Here is a 19090-nt window from a genome sequence, read left to right as displayed (position 1 = left end):
ATACAGTGATTAGAGTAGCAAAGGAGTAGACTCAAATTCCAAAATTAAGTCTCAATGCAGGCAACATTGGGATATTATCTTTTTCAGAGATCTGAGCCAATCTTTTTGAGGTAAAGTTCTTGTAACAGAACTTAACTTATTTTTCTATATCCTTTCCCAACTTTTCATTCCATCCTTCTCCCCAGGTACTGGCTAAAACTGTGATAAGGGATGCTTCTAAAGCAAAATCTCCACCTTTCAAATACATTACCTTGTTTACCTGATTTTGAAAATTGTGACATCAACACAAATCACTCTTATGTATTAATCATAAGTTCTTTTTCCTTCAAAAGAACATACTAAAACGTCAGGTAGCCTGTCCTTATTAACTCCACAATGATTTTAAAAAATATGAGGTTTTAGCAAACCATTTAATAATAACTGCACCTATTTATAGTTAGTGTTTTCTATTTTTGAAGTACTTTCACATATATTTCATTCTTTAGCAGTCATATAAATTAAGTTTTATAGTTATTATTCTAAGAGTAGAAAACTACTTAAGAGATACTGTCATTTGGCCTAGGTCAAAAAACTATTATACAGAAGAGCCAGGACCAAACAATAAACACAGCAACTGTCCATTTGCTGTCATTTCAACTATACACCACATCCTCGATTTAAAAAAGAAAAAAGAAGTTTCGATATATAACATAGTAAGAATTGTCTTTGTAAATAAAATCTCATTTTTCCTTAAAGGATCTCAACCCTTTGCCTAATCTATTCTGTACTGGTATGGAGGGAGAAAGTTAAGACCTAACTAAAGAGAATAAAGCCATGAAAATTCAACCTCATTTGGGGCTGGGGTTGTGGCTCAGTGGTAGAGTGCTCGCCTAGCACACATGAGGCACTGGGTTCGATCCTCAGCACCACATAAAAATGAAATAAAGGTATTATATCCACCTACAACTTAAAAAAAAAAAAACTCAACCTCATTTACAATTTCAGATAAATGATCCAAAGAAGATAACAAATATTTTTTTCTTATTAGAACTAAAGAGAGTAAAAATCCACAGAAATCAAGTAAAATCTCTAACAAAAATTTGTCTACACTTAAGCTGAGAAAATAAAGATAACTATGATACATAGAAATGAGCTGCGAAAAGCATGCACAGAAAAGACATGCTTTCATTTAGAACAGCATGCTTCAATTAAATTTGCAGGCAATCTAAGGAGAATGTAAAACTTATACATAAAACTTACCTACTTTGCAATTAAATACATATTTACAGAATGTCTGCTTACCTTGTTTGGTTAGAACAAGCCAACAACAGCAAGTAGCCAGAAATTACAATCAATATAAAAGAAAAACTTAAGAGGAAATGGTTTGCTAGACTCATTATATTTTCAGTCTTAGCATCAAGAAATGAGTGATTATTTGCAACAAAATTGGCAAGACAGAAAATTGAGTTAAAATTTATCAATCTTTTAAATGGCTTTTCTAAGTATAACTTTTTTTAAGGGAGAAAACATTTTATACTTCTTTGTCTCATAAAAATAAGAGGGATTTTTAAAAAGTAGCCGGATTCTGTAGTTCAAATTAGCATGATATTTCCTTTTTTAAGAGGGAAATCATATGAAAAGCCAAATAAGAGATCCAGGAAGAAATTAACTTAGAAGGCGACCAACTGCGTAGCTTATTCTTACCTTGGCTGTTTTTTTCACGGGTTGACATTTTTGCTGGTTGAAACAAAAATGACATATCTTACAATAAAAATTGAGCATTTTTAAATGACTACAATAATGTAACATGTCTCTGATTACTATGAATAAAGTAGACCAAATGAAAGTAAGACAACATTCTTATCATTTAGCAAAAATTAAGCTGATATAGAAAAGTAAAAAATAAATTCACAGGATTTTTAATTTACCTTGATTGATGATGACATCTTTATGCCTAAAAAAGGAATTCAAAGAACACATTTATTTTATAAGTTTATACAGCTGACCATTAGAATCATCTGAAGAAATTGTACAACTCTGGGCCTAGCCCACAACCCAGATAAAGACCCAGAAGTGAAATTTAAGCATCAATATGCCTCACTGGTTTCAACTAATAACTGATCTCAACTAAACACTGACAGAATAAAAAGAATTTAAGAAAAATATTCAAATCATATAGGAGATTTACAATTTGGGACATTAAGAAGGAAATAGCTTTTCTGAGAAGACTTAAAAAAATACATTGAAGAAAAAACTGATAAATTATAATACAAATTTTTAAAAATTTCAAATGACAAATATAAATGTATATGCAAACAAGAGTCATAGAATTATTAATATTTAGATGTAATGAAGAAAGAATACTTACTTGTCTGTATTTTTAATAACTTTTGATATCAGTTTTGATGTTGAAGCTGTTCTCAATAATTTATTACGACTATCATCTGAATTTTCCCATGAATTATGTGACTTTTCAGCTGTTGGTGTTCGTTTGATGCTAGAAGAAATATTAACTTCTTAGCCAAAAATTCTGAGTAGCAATGACATGTAACTGACAGTTTAAGTAGAACACAAAAGCAGTTATTAACATTTAATTAAAGCAATCCAGAAAAGAGAAGGAAGGATTAGTTGAAAGGCTCTGCCTGGATGAGTAAAGGAGTTAAACAAGGCAATTACCAAGTCTGTTTTGTAAATTTCAGTATTATTAAGAATATTCACTAGAAGAAATTCACTGATAGAAATAAATCTATACATTTTTTGCTGATAACAGAAAAAATATTGCTTAAATCTGAGTTATAATATAGTTACAAAAATTCTGTACATTTTCACAGTCACTGAATTGTAAGGCTATAACTTTCATTTTTATGGAATTATGTCCTCAAGTAATTAAATTACATATGGTTCTAAAGACAGTTTCTAAATAAATTGTGAGATTAAAGGTGAAATTCTTGTTTATATCTTTAAAGACAATTTCACCTATGATCAGAAATAAACAAGATTCAATCAAAAAGTGGTATTATCAATGCTCATTTTCTATATTAACTGAATACTTTTTATTTGTAAATGACTTTTTGGCTGCATTGCTAACTATCCTACAACTCATCCAGGCTTCAATACTTCTTGCAGTAGTATTTCCAAAGAGCAATTTAGAAGGGCAAGCACATTTCCAGGAGACTTCAAGAAGCTGAAAAAAAGACCGGGACAAAGAAGATATCAAATCATATCAGAACCTTAAAGAGATTGATTATATAAAGCCACCTTTAACCACACACAATCCAAAGTTACATAAGATTAATAAGTTATATCCAAGGATAACTCCACAGACCAGGCAGAAAAATAACAAACCATTTAGACAGCCTAAGAATCTGCGTGAGGCACATGAAAAAAGCAAATGGTAATCGTGCATCAATCAAGTGAAGGGTACTTTGGTTTCCCAAATTTCCATTACAGATTTGAGACAAAATATTAAACTGGTCAAATAAAAATTATTATAAATCCTTTAGGAATAGTTATTTTTTTTATTAAAATCCTATCCAGTTCCGGGAATGGTTTAATAGTTTCTACGATTTCTAAGCAGAAGTATGATGGTAAAATATATACCTAATGATAAAACTTGAATCTGCACTTCTAAAACAGGCCAATTTAATTGGTCTCAGTTTTTTTATTACAAGGTAGATGTAGCAGTAAACTCCCAGCATGCAGGTTTAAATACCCAATTTAGGCTCACACATTGTTAGAATGTTGTCCCTTGTCCCCCTCTCATAATTTTAAAATACTAATTTTATGGACACAGAGAAGCCCTCAAGCAAGCCTTTAGCATAGAAAACACCAGGTGAAATGAATTTGTTTCCCTATTCAAGCAAGAACTTATCCTCCCAAGACCCAAAACTAAACCTGAGAGGCAGCCACAGTGAAGAGCCATTTATTGAGAAGGGCCCTTGCAAGTTGAAGGTTGTAATGATGCCAAAATGTGGTGCGGATAATTACATATGGCCATTCTATCCATGGCTATAAATTTATACATGACTATATTAAATTTAAAAGTATTCTATGTTATAAAAACATTGTTTTGGATTTAAAATAGGTTATTCATGCCTTCTTTTGCCAAATTGTTCATTAAAAATATATTTCTTTTCCAGTTTTAACTAAGAAATTTTCTTAAATTTTTATTCCCCAATTTTCTAAAATACATATGATATCAAAAAATAAAGAAAAAAAGCCAGTAGGCTTTTCTCCTGAAATCCATGGATAGCTAAGTTTTTCCCAAGTCACAGAATTTAGGTATCTTTACAACCATTCCCTAGCTCTGTACTTGGGGACGGTTGAAACCTTTTGGTGGGAGTAGAATTCTTGCTTTCTGGAGTTTGTCTGTGTATTTGGAGAGGCTGTGAAGAGGACTGGGGAGAAGGTGATGCTCGAATTTGTGGACTTTGATCATTAGAATGAGATTCCTCTTTTTTTTCTCTCTGTCCTTGTGGTTTTTCTTTCTTTTTTTCTGTACCACTGTAAAATAAAGTATAACATGGAACAACACATATTTAAACAAATTTAAAAAAATCAAATGATAGAAAAGTGATTATTATATAATTTAAAACCCTAAATCATACACAACTAATACAACTTTTACTGCTTTCATTCAATATGGAAAACTATTTCTTTGAAAACTCTGGAAATTATTAAAAAGCTTCAGTAAAAATTTTATAAAAATTCTAAGGCAATATATCCTGTAAAGACTGCCCTTCTGGTCAGAAAGGACAGAAATTACCTCAAATGGATGTTGCCATCTAGGAAGCTGGGGGTGGAGGGCAATGAAAACCTATCGACATGAGAGGATTAGTTACATTTTCCATTACCTGTGAAAACAAACTGATGCCCCAGGCACATTAAAAGCTCATGTTTATTCCCTAATTTCTTTGAATACTCCTGCTTCTGTCTATGGAGTTTTGTTTTATTTAGTTTTAGTGTTGGGGATTGAATCCAGGACCTTGCACATGCAAGTGCTTTACGGCAGAGATCCATTTTCAGACCCCTTCAAATTCAGTTTTAATCTTAACAACAGTTCATTTTTTCCTTAAACCTGCTGATGTCAAGAGTTGTTATTTTAATTATGCTAGTTAATTAAATACAAAGAAAATCAACAAAATACACATAGAAAAGAGAATGACAAGTTCTATGAAAACTAACTTGAATGTTCTAGAAAGACTAAAAGTGAGTTACTAAAAAAACTGTTAAGTTGGAGTGAGAATTTTAAACATCACAGAAATAGAGATGGATTCTAACATATTGTTTTGCCAGATTTTAAAAATTTATTATTCTGCCTTTATAAGTGAAACTAAGTGGCTAGGGTTGTGGTTCAGCAGTAGAGCGCTCACCTAGTGCGTGCGAGGCCCTGAGTTCGATCCTCAACACCATGAACAAACAAACAAACAGATAAATAGATGTATTGTGTCTGACTAAAACTAAAAAATAAATATAAAAAAATAAATAAATGAAACTAAAAATTATGAAAAGTTATTTTTGGTCATTATTTTATTTCACAATCAACAAGAAATTTAATCAGAGATGCATCCTTAGATGGGGTGGGAGGCCTGACCTTTTATTTAAATAAAAAAATAAGAAATGAATACATATGAATGTTAAAATATTTAAGGTATTTACGTATAAATTCTTATAATTCCACACTTTGATTCTTTATTCATGAGTCACCTTCCATTCCCAACCATACCAGATAGGAGTACTTATATCACACTCTTGGCAACATTACAAAGCAGATGGAATCAAAACTCATATTTCATTATTGAAAAGGCAGAAAACTACCAACTACTTATAGGTCTAAAAGAAAGGCTATTTTGTAATTTTACTATAAAGTACATAATCTATAAGGAAGTAAATTCCAAAAATATTTTAATATACATAGTACACACAATTTAACTATCACATTATAGTAGTTTAAAATGTTATTTTTACAGTGACATTTCTTAATCTGATTCAGTTTTGATACCTTTTGGCTCCACAATGGCCACTATCTATTTCATGTTCAAATTTTTAAAAAACTATATACAAAAAAATAAAAATTTACCTCAAAAACATCAGATTACCTTTCAAATTTAGAAGTTACTTTGTTCTTGGTTTTCTAACTAACCTAAATATGTGGGCCACTACTCTTATGTGGGCCCAGTATAACTAAAAGAGATTTTCTTTCTGGGTGTTTTGGTACTAGGGATTATTTAAAAGCAAAATATAAAGTCCCTGTGATATAAAGTAACAAAATCAGCTGGTCTTAGGTTATCAAATTGTTCCTGTGCATAATGATCACTATATAGCTATAGTACAACAGGTACCTATGAAATGGGCTGAAAGCAAACTGTTATTAGCTACAATATGAATATTTATTTAAAATTTTCTACTACAAATTCTACTATAAATTTTTTCCTAAAATGGACAGGTAACAAATTTTAGCATCCTTTAAAGAGCAAAGTCTAGATTCTGTCATGATGACTTCAACAATTAAATTCTAGGAGGAAGTTTTTAAAGGACTTACGATCTTGTTATTTCTTTATGACTCCTTTAGCTACCTGTTTGGTTAAACATCTACAATTCCACACTATGAAAAATTCAGTCACTGGTATTAGTTTATTGAGGTAAACATCTCCTATCAAAATATTGTTACATATTATTCTATTATTTAAGGTTTTTCTTCATGCATTCTATGGTCTCTCCAAACTCTATATGGAATAATTTGCTAGAAACTTTTAAAAAAGGAAAAGTCCTATAAGCAATTTTATTGCAACAAAAGATTCAACTGATTGATGAAAAGAACATACAGAATTCAAATCTATAATATACTGAAAATGTTATATTATAGCAATTCCATAGCCTTCCTGACCAGCATCCAACAACATGCAGACACAGACAAAAACAGGCACACAAAATGTTATTATAATATTTTGAATTAAACCTGAATTTTATAGTTATGGTTAAAGAAAAAAGTTATTAACTTCCCACTAATGCAGACATATATCAAGGATTCTATTTTCCCCTTAAAATGTTTTATTAAATATATCACTTGCTAAGGAAATTTCACTTCCAGAATTTCATTAAATATAGAGATATTTATCAATAAATTCTTCCTGAAAAAAAATAAAAAGAAACCAGGAAATTAAATTGTTCTCTTTCCTTAGGAAGAAACAAAAATTTCCTTACTAAAATTTGACAGATAATGATGAATATAAATTCAATGTGCATAGATTAGATGTCTCGTTCACAATTGAAAAATTCAAAGGACATGCTCACTTGAGTTACAAACAGCTCTATTTCATATTTTTTTCAAAAGAAGACTTGTATCACACATAATTTTGCATTTTTTTCCTTTTTCCTTTATAAATAGGTACCTTTTAGCAGCAGATGAGAGAGTTTCTTTTCTTGCAATTGAAACAGAACTGGTGTGACTTGTTTTTCTGTTCGTACCACTTCCATTGGTTATACAGGACATGGAAATAGCTTCTCGAAGGCTTGGTTGGCCTAGAAAAACAAAACAAAACAAAAAACTCATATCAAACTTCAAAATATTACAAAGATCAAAATTTTAAAACTTAAGTCCATTAGTGTTTACAACCAGTGAGCAGACTGCCTCACTTGCATATAGGACATCATTATTATCACAAGATTTTTTTTTTTTTTTTTTGAGAGAGAGAGAGAGAGAGAGAACGAATGAGAATTTTTTAATATTTATTTTTTAGTTTTCGGCGGACACAACATGTTTCTTTGTATGTGCTGCTGAGGATCGAACCCGGGCCACACGCATGCCAGGCGAGTGCGCTACCGCTTGAGCCACATCCCCAGCCCACAAGATTTAATCCTATCAAAAAAGACCAACAGAGAGATGCTGAGTTGCTAAAAATGCAGCCTATTCTTCTTTCCTTTTTGTAAGGCAATGCTGCTCATTTTCTTAGTAAAATGGTTTGCTTTCTAGGCATAGCAGCTTTAAAGCACATGATTCAAGGTTGGGTCTCAAATAAATCTCACATCATCAATCTTCAGAAATAGTTCTGTTTTTGTTGAAATATATTTTAAATCCTAAAAATCATAATGTCAAATCTTAGAATGCTATTTCAAATAAAAAGTCTAAATATATAAAGTAGTTTATTTTCTTATAGAGAAGAATGAGTGAACCAAATGTATGGTGGGTAGATTGGTGTGATCAGTAGCAGTTTTATCACAAGTTACGAAGTCATGTAGATTGATAATCAAAAGTATTAAAAATTAGAAATAGAGAATACTTTTGATTTCTGAAGTCAGTTTTATCACATGCATTCACATAAAATCTAACTTTTTGATTTGACCAATCTCATATTTGCTTTTCTTCACAAAAGCACACACACAAAATAAAACTTTTATATATAGGAACTAAAATACTTAACATTCTACAGTGCTCAATACATGGCAGTGTAACACTGCTGTTTTGACAATAAGCCACTGGGTTTTACTTGTATCATAATTACCATAATTATTATAATTACATCCTTAATATAGGCTCCTAGATCCTACCTCAAATTGAAGGAATCAGTACAGGGAAAGGGGAAGACCTACAGCATTTGCTTTTTGAAACTTCTCATGAGAAATCTCACACATAATAACCCTCAAACCCCAAATGCTAATAACACTGGTCATTAGATTTAATTTTAGCATGCTAAATAAGTGACTTCTTATATCAATGGCTCCTTTCCTCTGCCATGGTAAAACACTAATAACATAAAAATTCCACTTCTACCATTTAATAAGGTATAATTTATTTAGTATATTCACAATGTTGTTCAACCATCACTACTATCAACTTCCAGAACATTTTCATCATTCCAAATAGAAACCCTGTACCCACTAAACATTTACCCATCATTCCTTTCTTTCTCCTTCAAGCCCCTGTCAGCTATTAACCCTTTGTTTCCACAGATCTAATTCTGGATAATTTCTATACATGGAATCAAACAATATTTTGTGTTCACACATGTATCAGCATATACAAATACTGTACTCTTTTTATAACTCAATAATATCTCATTGTGGGGGCTGGGGATTTGGCTCAGTTGGTAGAGTGCTTGCCTCACAGGCTCTGAGTTCAATACCCAGCACCACCAAAATCATCATCATCATCACCATCATCTCATTGTATGGATATACCACATTTTGTTTATCCATTCCTCTGCTGATAATCTGGATCTTCTACCTTTTGACTCTTGTTAATATTGCCACCATGAACACTGTGTACAAGATGTCATCTGAACTTTTTTTTCCCCCAATTCTTTTGAATATATGCCTAGGAGTGAAATTATTGGGTCATATGATTGTTCTATGTTTATTTTATTTTATTTTTGGTATTGGGGACTGAACCCCAGGGGTGTTTTACCTGTGAACAACACAAGTCCTTTTTATTTCTTGAGACAGTGTCTCACTAGGTTGCAATGGCTAACCTTGAACCTGTGATCCTCCTGCCTCACTCAAGCCACTGAGATTACAGACATATGCCACCACAATCAACAAATTACTTTATATTTAACTTAGTCACACAGTTGCTGTATCATTTTAAAATACTACCAGCAATGTATGAGGGTTCCAATTTCACCAAGCCTTGCAGACATTTGTTATTTTCAATGTTTTAAAAAAAACATAGCCACTTGAGGGAGTATCAAGTGTTATCTCATAACTTTTGGTTTTATGGATTCTATTGTTTGTCTATGCTCTACTTCATTTATTTTTGTTATAATTTTATTATTTCCACACACTTCTGTGATCTTGGGTTTTAGTTTTTTCTTCTTAGTTCCTTAAGATGTGACGTTGATTTATTGATTTGAGATTTCTTCTTCTCTCTTTTTTTTTTTTTTTATGCTGGGGATTAAACCCATGGTCTTATACCTACTGAACTATACTCCCCGGCTTTTTTTTTTTTTTTTTTTTTGGTAGGCATTTACTGTGATAAATTTTCCTTCTAGCACTACTTTGGCTATATCAACACTTTTTGAAAAATGATTTTTCTTTTTATTACACAAAAACCCATTAACCACTATAGAAATGTAGACATATGTACAAATGTATACATATATGCAAACTCACAGATATTACATATAGCTTGTAATTCACTTCCATTTCTCTTTCAATACCTCAAGTTTCATCTCAAAAGAGATTCATACTCTCATTAGGATAGGATAATAAACAAAACAACAAAAACACAGAAAAAAGTAAGTATTGGCAAGGATTTAGAGAAACTGGAAACCTATGCACTACTAGTAAGAATATAAAATGATACAGCCACTGTAGGACACAGGATGGTGGTTTTTCAAACAATTAAATATATAATAATCATATGGCCTGGCAATTCCACTTTGGGTGTATATCCAAGAGATTTGAAATCAGGGTCTCAAGCAGATTTGTAGAAGAAATCTTATAGGACAAGTAAGAAATGGCCAGTTAAAATGTGGCTGATACCAGGATCCTATTGTAGCATGTGTAAAGGAAGAGAAAGAATATAAGAGCAAAGTCGGTATATATGTACGTATGTGTGTGTGGCACTGGGTGGGCAGAGGTGGATGGAGAAGACCAAAACAAACAAACACACCAAAAAACCCCTTGATTATCATAACAGCATCATTCATAACAACTAAAAGGTACAAACAAATGTCCAATGATGGATGAGTACATAATAAAATGTGCTATGTACATAACAATGGAATATTTTTAATCTTAAAAAGGAATAAAATTGTGCCAGGAATGGTGGTGCATTCTTGTAATCCCAGGGAATTTGGGAAGCTAAGGCAGAAGGATAGCAAGTTTGAGGCCAGCCTCATCAATTTAGCAAGACTTGTCTCAAAAAAATAAAAAGGGATGGGGATATGGTCAGTTGTAAAGTGCCCCTAAATTCAATCCCCAGTATAAAAAAAAAAAAAAAGGAAAAAGAAAATTCTTAGTAAGACATCAGAAATCTTTTGCAATAGGCCCTACCTACCTAGGCTCACTTCTTGACACCCCTAATCTAACACCCTGTGCCTGTTTATTCTAAACTCCTAAATGAAATACTTTAATTCTTCTACACTTTCGTACTTGGATGGGCCTTCTTTCAAGCATATGCTTAGTCACCCCTACTTGCCTAAACTAACACATATTCATTATCCACCCACTCATTAAATATTTACTCAGGACTTACTGTGATCCTAGCCTTGCCTTTATAAAAGTGTCTGTACAAAGCAGCCACTGACATCACACAGTTCAAAATCTTCCAAGAGAAGCACATGAAAATGTGGTAAATACAGTAACAAAGTGATATATCAATGGGATATTGTGGAAGTACAAAGAAAGCACATATAATTTTGAAAGGATGATTAAGGACACAGAGCTCAAGCAAGGTTTCCTAGGGGAAATACAGAATGAAGTCTTAAAGGACAAGTAAGAAACAGCTAGTTGAAAGGTAGCTGATAAGATAGCAGGAAGGATCCTATTCTAGTATATGTAAAGAAAGAAAAAATGTATGAGCAAAGTGCAAAGCAGTGTGTGTGTGTATATGTGGGGCATTGGGTGGGCAGAGTTGGGTGGAGAACACCAAAACAAACAAACAAACAAAAAACTCTTTGATATGGCTAAACTATACAACAAGAGAGGGTAGTGTCTGGATAGGGAAGGCATGCTGGATTAGATCATAGAGACTTTGTATATAGATCCACTAAAGGGTTTTAAGTTGAAAAAAGACTTAGTTGGATTTGTGTTCCAGTGGGTATGTGAAGAGATTTCAGGGCAATGACCCAAAAATAAGGTTATGAGGACCTGAAATAAGAGCTGGTTAGCATGAATGGAAAGGAATAACAATTTTAAGAGATATGTAGAACTCAAAAGATGAGTTCAGTTTTTGGACATGAATTTTGAAGGACACAAGAGGACCAATCTAGTAAACAGATAATTCTTAAGCACAGCTATCTAGATCACAGGTATTGAGTAAAAGGTACCAGTAAATAGCTATTAAGATCATGAAGATAAATGAGTGGCAATGTCACCTTTAACAAAGAATCTTCAATACCAGTTTGAGTTATGCATCTATCTAGGTGCTCCTATATCATTCTTAATTTACCTTTATTAATATTAAATAATACAATTTTATAATTATTGACTTGTCTTCTTACTTTACCCGAATTTCTTTGGGGATAAAAAAAAATTTTTTTTTCTTAGATCTCCAGTACCTAAAGCAGTGACTAGTATTCTGAAAGGATGAAAGGAAGATAAAACTTTCCATCAATTAAGTGGTTCAGAGTAGTATTAATTACCAAGCACTTATTATTTGTTAGGTATTGTCCTAAGTATTTTATAATTGTAATCTCCTTTAATCTTCTTTATCACAAGATTAAAAAGGATTTATTATTATCACAGTTTTACTGATGAAGAAACTGAAGTTCAGAGAATTTAGCATACTCAAAGTTATACTGTAGTAGCCAAAGAAATGAAAATTTAAGTCTAGGTACAATAACCAGGAAGAAGAGAGAATTTAGCCATCTGAGTTGTGGCAGAAAAACAAATAGGAATTTGTTCTGGTTTGGATCTAAAATGTTCCTTTAAGTTAAAGGCTTAGTCCCCAAATCAGCAGTATTTTTGAGATGGAGCTTTTGGAAGATGACTGGACCATGAAGGCTATAATCTCATCCATGGACTAATCAATTGATGGATTCATAATTTAATGAACTACTAGGAGAAATCTACAAGGTACAGACTAGTTGGAGGAAGCAGGTCTTTGGCAGATGGGGGACATGTCCTTGAAGTCATTCTCATTCTCTTTCTCTCTCTCTCAGATGGGGGACATGTCCTTGAAGTCATTCTCTTTCTCTCTCTCTCTCTCTCTCTCTCTCTCTCTCTCTCTCTCTCTCTCTCTTTCCTTTTCCTCCCCTCCCCTCCCCATTTTTTTTTCCTTGAATGCAAGACTCAAGCAAATGGGCTTTCTGACACTTTAGCCTGACAGTTCCTAAATATTAACTGATGAATTTCACAGTACTATAGACTCACAAAGCAAAGATTTACATATTATAAATCTCAAAATCTAAAATCCTTGTTCCCCCATACATAATATCTTTGTTCTTGCAAATTTTCCCATCTCTCCCTCTAAAGCAGTCATTTTCTTTTGTCACAATTTCCTACTTCTCTAATTTTCTTCTTCCTTCATTCAACAAGCTATTTATTGAGTCATTTAAAGGCTGGCTATGGTAGTAAGCAACTGTCCTTGTCTTTAAATAGTATACAATCTAGTAGAAACAACATAAATAAATGCCAATAAAGATATACAAATTAAGTTTTAAAACAATTCTGAGACAAAAAATAGACAATTTATAGGAAATAATTAAAGAAGTCTCAAAGTTAGATGAAATTTTGGTCAAAAGAAAGATAAAGATGATCCATGGAGAAAGAATTATAATGCTCAAAATCTTTTATATCAGATTCCTGACCACATGCTCAATCAATGGCTTCAACTACATACCTCTTCTCGTTCACACTCTTCATTCTCAACCTCTTTGCCACCTTTATCTTATTTCATTCTTTGAGAAGACTAAAGACTAACATATACTCCATCAAATTTTATCTTCTCCATTTGGAACTATATACCCTTCTCATTTCCTCTTGTCTCACGTGAAGATGTTAGTCCTTTCAACTCCTTACTACGATTTTTTTTTTAAGTATATTTTGACTGAAAATGACAATGGAGGCATTTGACTCTCAGAGCAATGAAACCCTGTAAATGGTAATTACTGCCTGGTCTGAGGCAATCTACACACAAAAGGCAACCTAGAAGTCTCTGAGGTAATCAGGACTCATTCCCTCATGCCCTATCAAAATTATCAGTTATTTTACCTTAATGGTTCCAGCAAGGAGATTTATACCTTCCCAATCTGAAAATTTTAATTTACTTAACAACCTTCACAGCAAAACCTAACAATCTCTACCTTCTCCCAAATGTTATTTGGGATAGGAGCCAAATAATACAGAACTGTCTTCACATTATCTCTCCAGAAACTATATAATTGGGAACATTGCTTTTGGAGAATTGACCCCTATATTTCACTTTTAAAACTAAGTTCTTTTATTTCTCCAGTGGCAATTACAATGCTTCTTATCTTTGATTTACCAACAGTTTCCGGATTTAAATTACTAGTTACTACCTTTAGATAGGTAAATATGACTCTTTTACCTCTGCAAAATTATGTACTAACAGCTTATCTTCACACAATGCCACTAGGTTGTAGTCTCAAATTACATTCATTTGTTCACCCCCAAAAGGTCCTAATGGGTTTACCAGGCACCAGCTGTTGTATAATTTGTCTTCCTGGCAGTTAGAACTGCTAAAATGTTCCTTGGGCCTTCCTTTATGTTCCAAAGTACAGGTACATATTTTTTTTCTTTTGGCAAAAATTCAACTGCAACTGGTGCATATATTATGAACACATGCTGTCAAAAGGAAAGAATTCTCTGACATAGAAGGTATATGAGAAATTTAAATGATAAACCACCTTAAAAGGTACTGGGAAAAATTTATACCTCAGTTAAGTGTCTGGCACAATATACTTTAGAAAAATATGAGGCTTAGCTTTTAATAGTTTGGGCACATGGAAAAAGATAAATTAAAAGAGAACTAAATATAATGAAGTGACTAGTTAGGTGTGTTTCTGATTTGGGCATTTACTGAATGGCAATATTACTATGATGTGATATAGATTATCATGAAGCCATTAAAACACAGACATCATTAACATTTAGTTTGATCCATACTAGAAGCCAAGTCATATTATCACCATTTAACAAAATTATTTAACAGTTGTCATCAGCAGTGGGAAAGCTGACCTATCCTTCTAATCACAACATCATAAAAGGGTTCCACTCGATCTACCTGTAGGGGTTTGTTTAGTCTGACTGCCAAAAAAAACAATATATATAAAATGTATACTTTATGATTATGATAATGATGATCACTGCTCTGTCGATTTATGTGAAAGTGAATAGTCAGCTAAACGCAGTGGCACACACCTGTAATCTTAGCAACTCCTCAGGAGGCTGAGGCAGAAGGATTTCAAGTTTGAGGCCAGCCTCATGCTGTCTCAAATGAAAAAAACTGGGAATGTAGCTCAGTGGTAAAGCACCCAGGGTTTAATCCCCAGTATCATCTTCCCCCTACCCCAGAAAAAAAGAAAGTGAATACAGTCAGCCTTCCATACCTATGGGAGACTGGTTCCAGAAGCATGCCCATCCCCAAATCTACAAATGCTCAAGTCTCTTATATAAAATGGTGTGATATATGCATACAACCTATGCATATCGTTCCATATACTTTAACTGGGGGTGGTTGTGGTGGGGATACTAGGGATTGAACTTAGAGTCACTAGACCACTGAGCCACATCCCCAGTCCTATTTTGAATTTTATTTAGAGACAGAGTCTCACTGAGTTACTTAGCACCTCACTCTTGCTCAGGATGGCTTTGAACTTGAAATCCTCCTGCCTCAGCCTCCCCAGAATGCCTGGGATTACACGCATGCAACATCGCACCCAGTTCTTCCACATACTTTAAATCATCTCTACATTACTTAAAATACCCAATACAACATAAATGCTAGATAATAGGTGTTACACTATATGGAATAATGACAACAAAAAAAGTCTATATGTGTTTAGTCAGGCATGGTTTTGTTCACCTGTGAAAATTTTTGATCTGTGTTTAACTGAATCCATGAATGTAGAACCCACAGAGAGAATTTTTAAGTATCTTCAGTCTTTTCTAACTTTACAAGGGATTAAAAAAAACAAACATGAAATAAAATGGTTATGTCTTTACTTTTGAAAGGGAAAAATATAAATCTTTACAAAGCATTTTAAATAAGTATTTTATAAAATTTTTCATTTATTTGAAAATACTTTGCTTGAAAGGTTTAACCAAATATTGTACCCTTAACATGTTAATCCTGTTTAATGTTAAAACAGTTGACCTATTTTTATACTATACACAAATGGCAATAGTGAACAGTCGCTTAATATTTTTTCTAAGTACCACATATAAACTCCAAGACAAAGAGCTGCCAATAATAAAATAATAAAATTTTAAATGGGGTATTTCTCTCAATGTTTTAATATCAATATTAGAAAACATATTAGGCAAATTTTCCACTAAAGGGAATGAATGATACTAGTGGACCCCATTTTATGTGAAATAAAATATATCACATTAGCATGTTTATAAGAATAGTAATCAAAGTAAACATGAAGTAGAATTTTAGAATCAAATGAAAGAAATTCAACATATCTTTAATTAGTAAGAATTAGGTTGATATTACACGAAAATTAAAAGTTCCAATGCTGCAGCTACAGGGGTTCTGTGGCTCCTCCAGAAGTGAATAATTCACTACTGATAAGTCGTTACAAAGGAATTATGATTAAAGACAACTAGAAAAGGACTAGAAACAACAACTTACAAAAAAGTTCCTAGGGAAAAGGAACTATAGGGCTGGAGTTGTAGCTCAGTGGTAGAGCGCTTGTCTCACATGTGTGAGACCTTGGGTTCAACCCCCAGCACCATGTAAAAATAAAAATGAAAATATTGTGTCCATCTACAACTAAAAACAATATTAGAAAAAAAAGGAACTATAGCTATTTAACTGTATTCACATTTTTATGACACTGAGAATTAGGTCTAAGTAACTGAGGTATCATACAAAATGTTGTGTATCTGTTAAATTTTTAAAAAGCAGTCTTTACATTTCCCTTAAATTTTTCAGAATTTTCATTACTGAAGTACTTTAGTAAACAAAAAAATGAGTTAAAAATTCTTTAAATTTTCCTCAATTACAATGTACTGTTATTTCAGAATAACCAAAACATTTTAAGTGTTTTTAAAGACTAACAAAATTATTTTAAAACACTTTTTTAAAAAAAGTTGTGTAAAAATGCTCAACATCACAAATTATCAGGAAAATGCAAATCAAAATCAGCAAAATAAACAAAACAGCAATGAGGTAACATCTCACCCATTTAGCATGGCTATTTTATTAAAAAAATAATAATATTAATAAATGCTGGCAAGGAGGCAAAAAAAGGGAAACTCTCAAAAACTGCGGGTGAAAATGCAGACATTAAGGAAAACAATACGGTGGGGTTCCTTAACAAAACTGCCGTAGGATCCAGAAATCCCATCTACAAGTATATGTCCAAAGGAAATAAAATCCATATGTTGAAAAAACATCTACACTCACATGTTTACTGTAGTATCATTCATAACAGCTAAGATATGGAATAAACTTAGAGGTATATTGATAGATGAATGGTTAAAGAAAATGCAGTATGTGTCTGTGTATATACATACATGTACGTGTGTATACACACACACACACACACACACACACACACACCTGGAATATTATTCAGGCATAAAACAAATGAAATACTTTCCTTTATAGCAACATAGATGGAACTGGGGAACATTATTTTAAAGTGAGATAAGCTAGACACAGAAAGATACTGCACATTCTTACATATATGTGGAAACTAAAATAATTGATCTCAAAGAACAGGGTAGAATTTGGTTACCAGAACCTGGGAAGAATTTGGGGTGGGAGGAATAGTGTTAATGGTGCAACTGGGTTGGCAGAATGATTTAATGCACAGGAGGATAACTTTGGTGAACAACAATTAATTGAATGTTTCAAAATAGCTACTAGACTCACAAATTAAAAGTAGCCTCCAATTTAATATTCTCTTCTAGCTACTATGATCAAGCAAGTTTAAGAGTAGCTATATTTACTGCTCTAAATTCCACAATTCTCAATTGCAGCTTCCCAAAATACCAGAATTTGATTTTCAACCTATTACTCCAATAAAATTTTATCTTGAAGATGTTTCTAATACTCTTACTATGAATGCCAAATCAAACGGTCACTTCTAAGACTTTATTTGACCCCTCTATAGCAGCTGGCAACATGAAACACTCTTGTTATGCTGAAATGTTGGAGCTTCTAAATGGAACTATGCTGGACTTTCATTTCATTTTATATCCTCTTTCTATTACGCCAGCTGTCATCCATGAGCTGAACAGGCCCAAATTCTTTTGGCTAGCCAAGACTAACATGTACACCAGAACTGGAATTTAGTTATCAATATGTACATATTCATACACCATATTCATATACCTCAAACTCTATTCAAAAACTGAATTCATAATCTTTCTTCCTCCTCATATCTAGTTAACTGTATCATCTTTTATCTAGCTGGAATTTAAAATGAGACTTTTCTCTAGGTTTATAATTTATACTGGCTTATTGCAGTAGGTAAGCCAATTCAAATTCTTCCTTTCCCATTGTTAAAATAAGGGCAATCATGCCACTCCCCATTTGGTCTACCTGGAAATCAGTAAAAGATGTGAATTATATTTAAATGCTTGATTAATCTGAAAGAATTCAAAATTCTTTTTTGATGCTTAAAAAAAGAAAAAAGTTACATGTGGTCAACCTCAGAGCAACAGGATCCTAGGAACTGTTCTTTCAACCTTGAACTCACCGTATCTAGAAGTTAAAAATTCCATTGTATTAGGGTTGGTAATAAGTATCATAGCTTAAATTAATTTTTCAGGATTATTAATTATTATTATTAATTTATCATTGGACAGATGACCAAGAGATATTAGAATAAAGCTATTTAAACTATAATGATTTAAAATTATGTTTCTGTAATAACAGGATGATTTTTTTAATATATATGAACATATGAACATCTACTTGTTATGTTTTAGAATGGAGACATAAAAAGAAGATTCAGTTCTTGCCCTCAATAAATTGTTATCTAGTTGGAAGATACTAACTTCACAGAAACAGTATGCCATAAAAGCATATAAGTGCCATCAGTACTATTATACAAACATTTCCAAATTAAGAAGCATCTTAGCAAGGCCCTGCTTCAAAATAAAAAATAAAAAGGGCTTGGTATGTGGCTCAGTGGTCAAGTGCCCCTGGGTTCAATCCCTGGTATCGCCCCCCCACCCCCACCCCCACCCCGAAAAAAAAAGTAAATAAAATAATAGACTTAAGTTGCAGAATTTCTTGGGAAAAAGAAAC

General features: G+C 32.6%; 1 protein-coding gene across 1 annotated transcript in view; it reads right to left on the bottom strand.

The window, feature by feature from the left end:
- The window catches only part of Eml4 (EMAP like 4), a 137616-nt gene that overhangs the window by 55958 nt on the left and 62568 nt on the right, over positions 1 to 19090 (bottom strand). Inside the window, exons 3-7 of the mRNA XM_026411004.2 lie at positions 7371 to 7500; positions 4309 to 4482; positions 2348 to 2476; positions 1908 to 1933; positions 1684 to 1716 (exon numbers count right to left, since the gene is read on the bottom strand). Coding sequence (XP_026266789.1) covers positions 1684 to 1716; positions 1908 to 1933; positions 2348 to 2476; positions 4309 to 4482; positions 7371 to 7500 — 492 coding nt within the window. The remainder of the gene's footprint in view (positions 1 to 1683; positions 1717 to 1907; positions 1934 to 2347; positions 2477 to 4308; positions 4483 to 7370; positions 7501 to 19090) is intronic.

Source organism: Urocitellus parryii, chromosome 12, assembly GCF_045843805.1.
Source record: "Urocitellus parryii isolate mUroPar1 chromosome 12, mUroPar1.hap1, whole genome shotgun sequence".
Classification (NCBI taxonomy): domain Eukaryota; kingdom Metazoa; phylum Chordata; class Mammalia; order Rodentia; family Sciuridae; genus Urocitellus; species Urocitellus parryii.
This window is presented reverse-complemented; position numbering and strand designations above follow the sequence as displayed.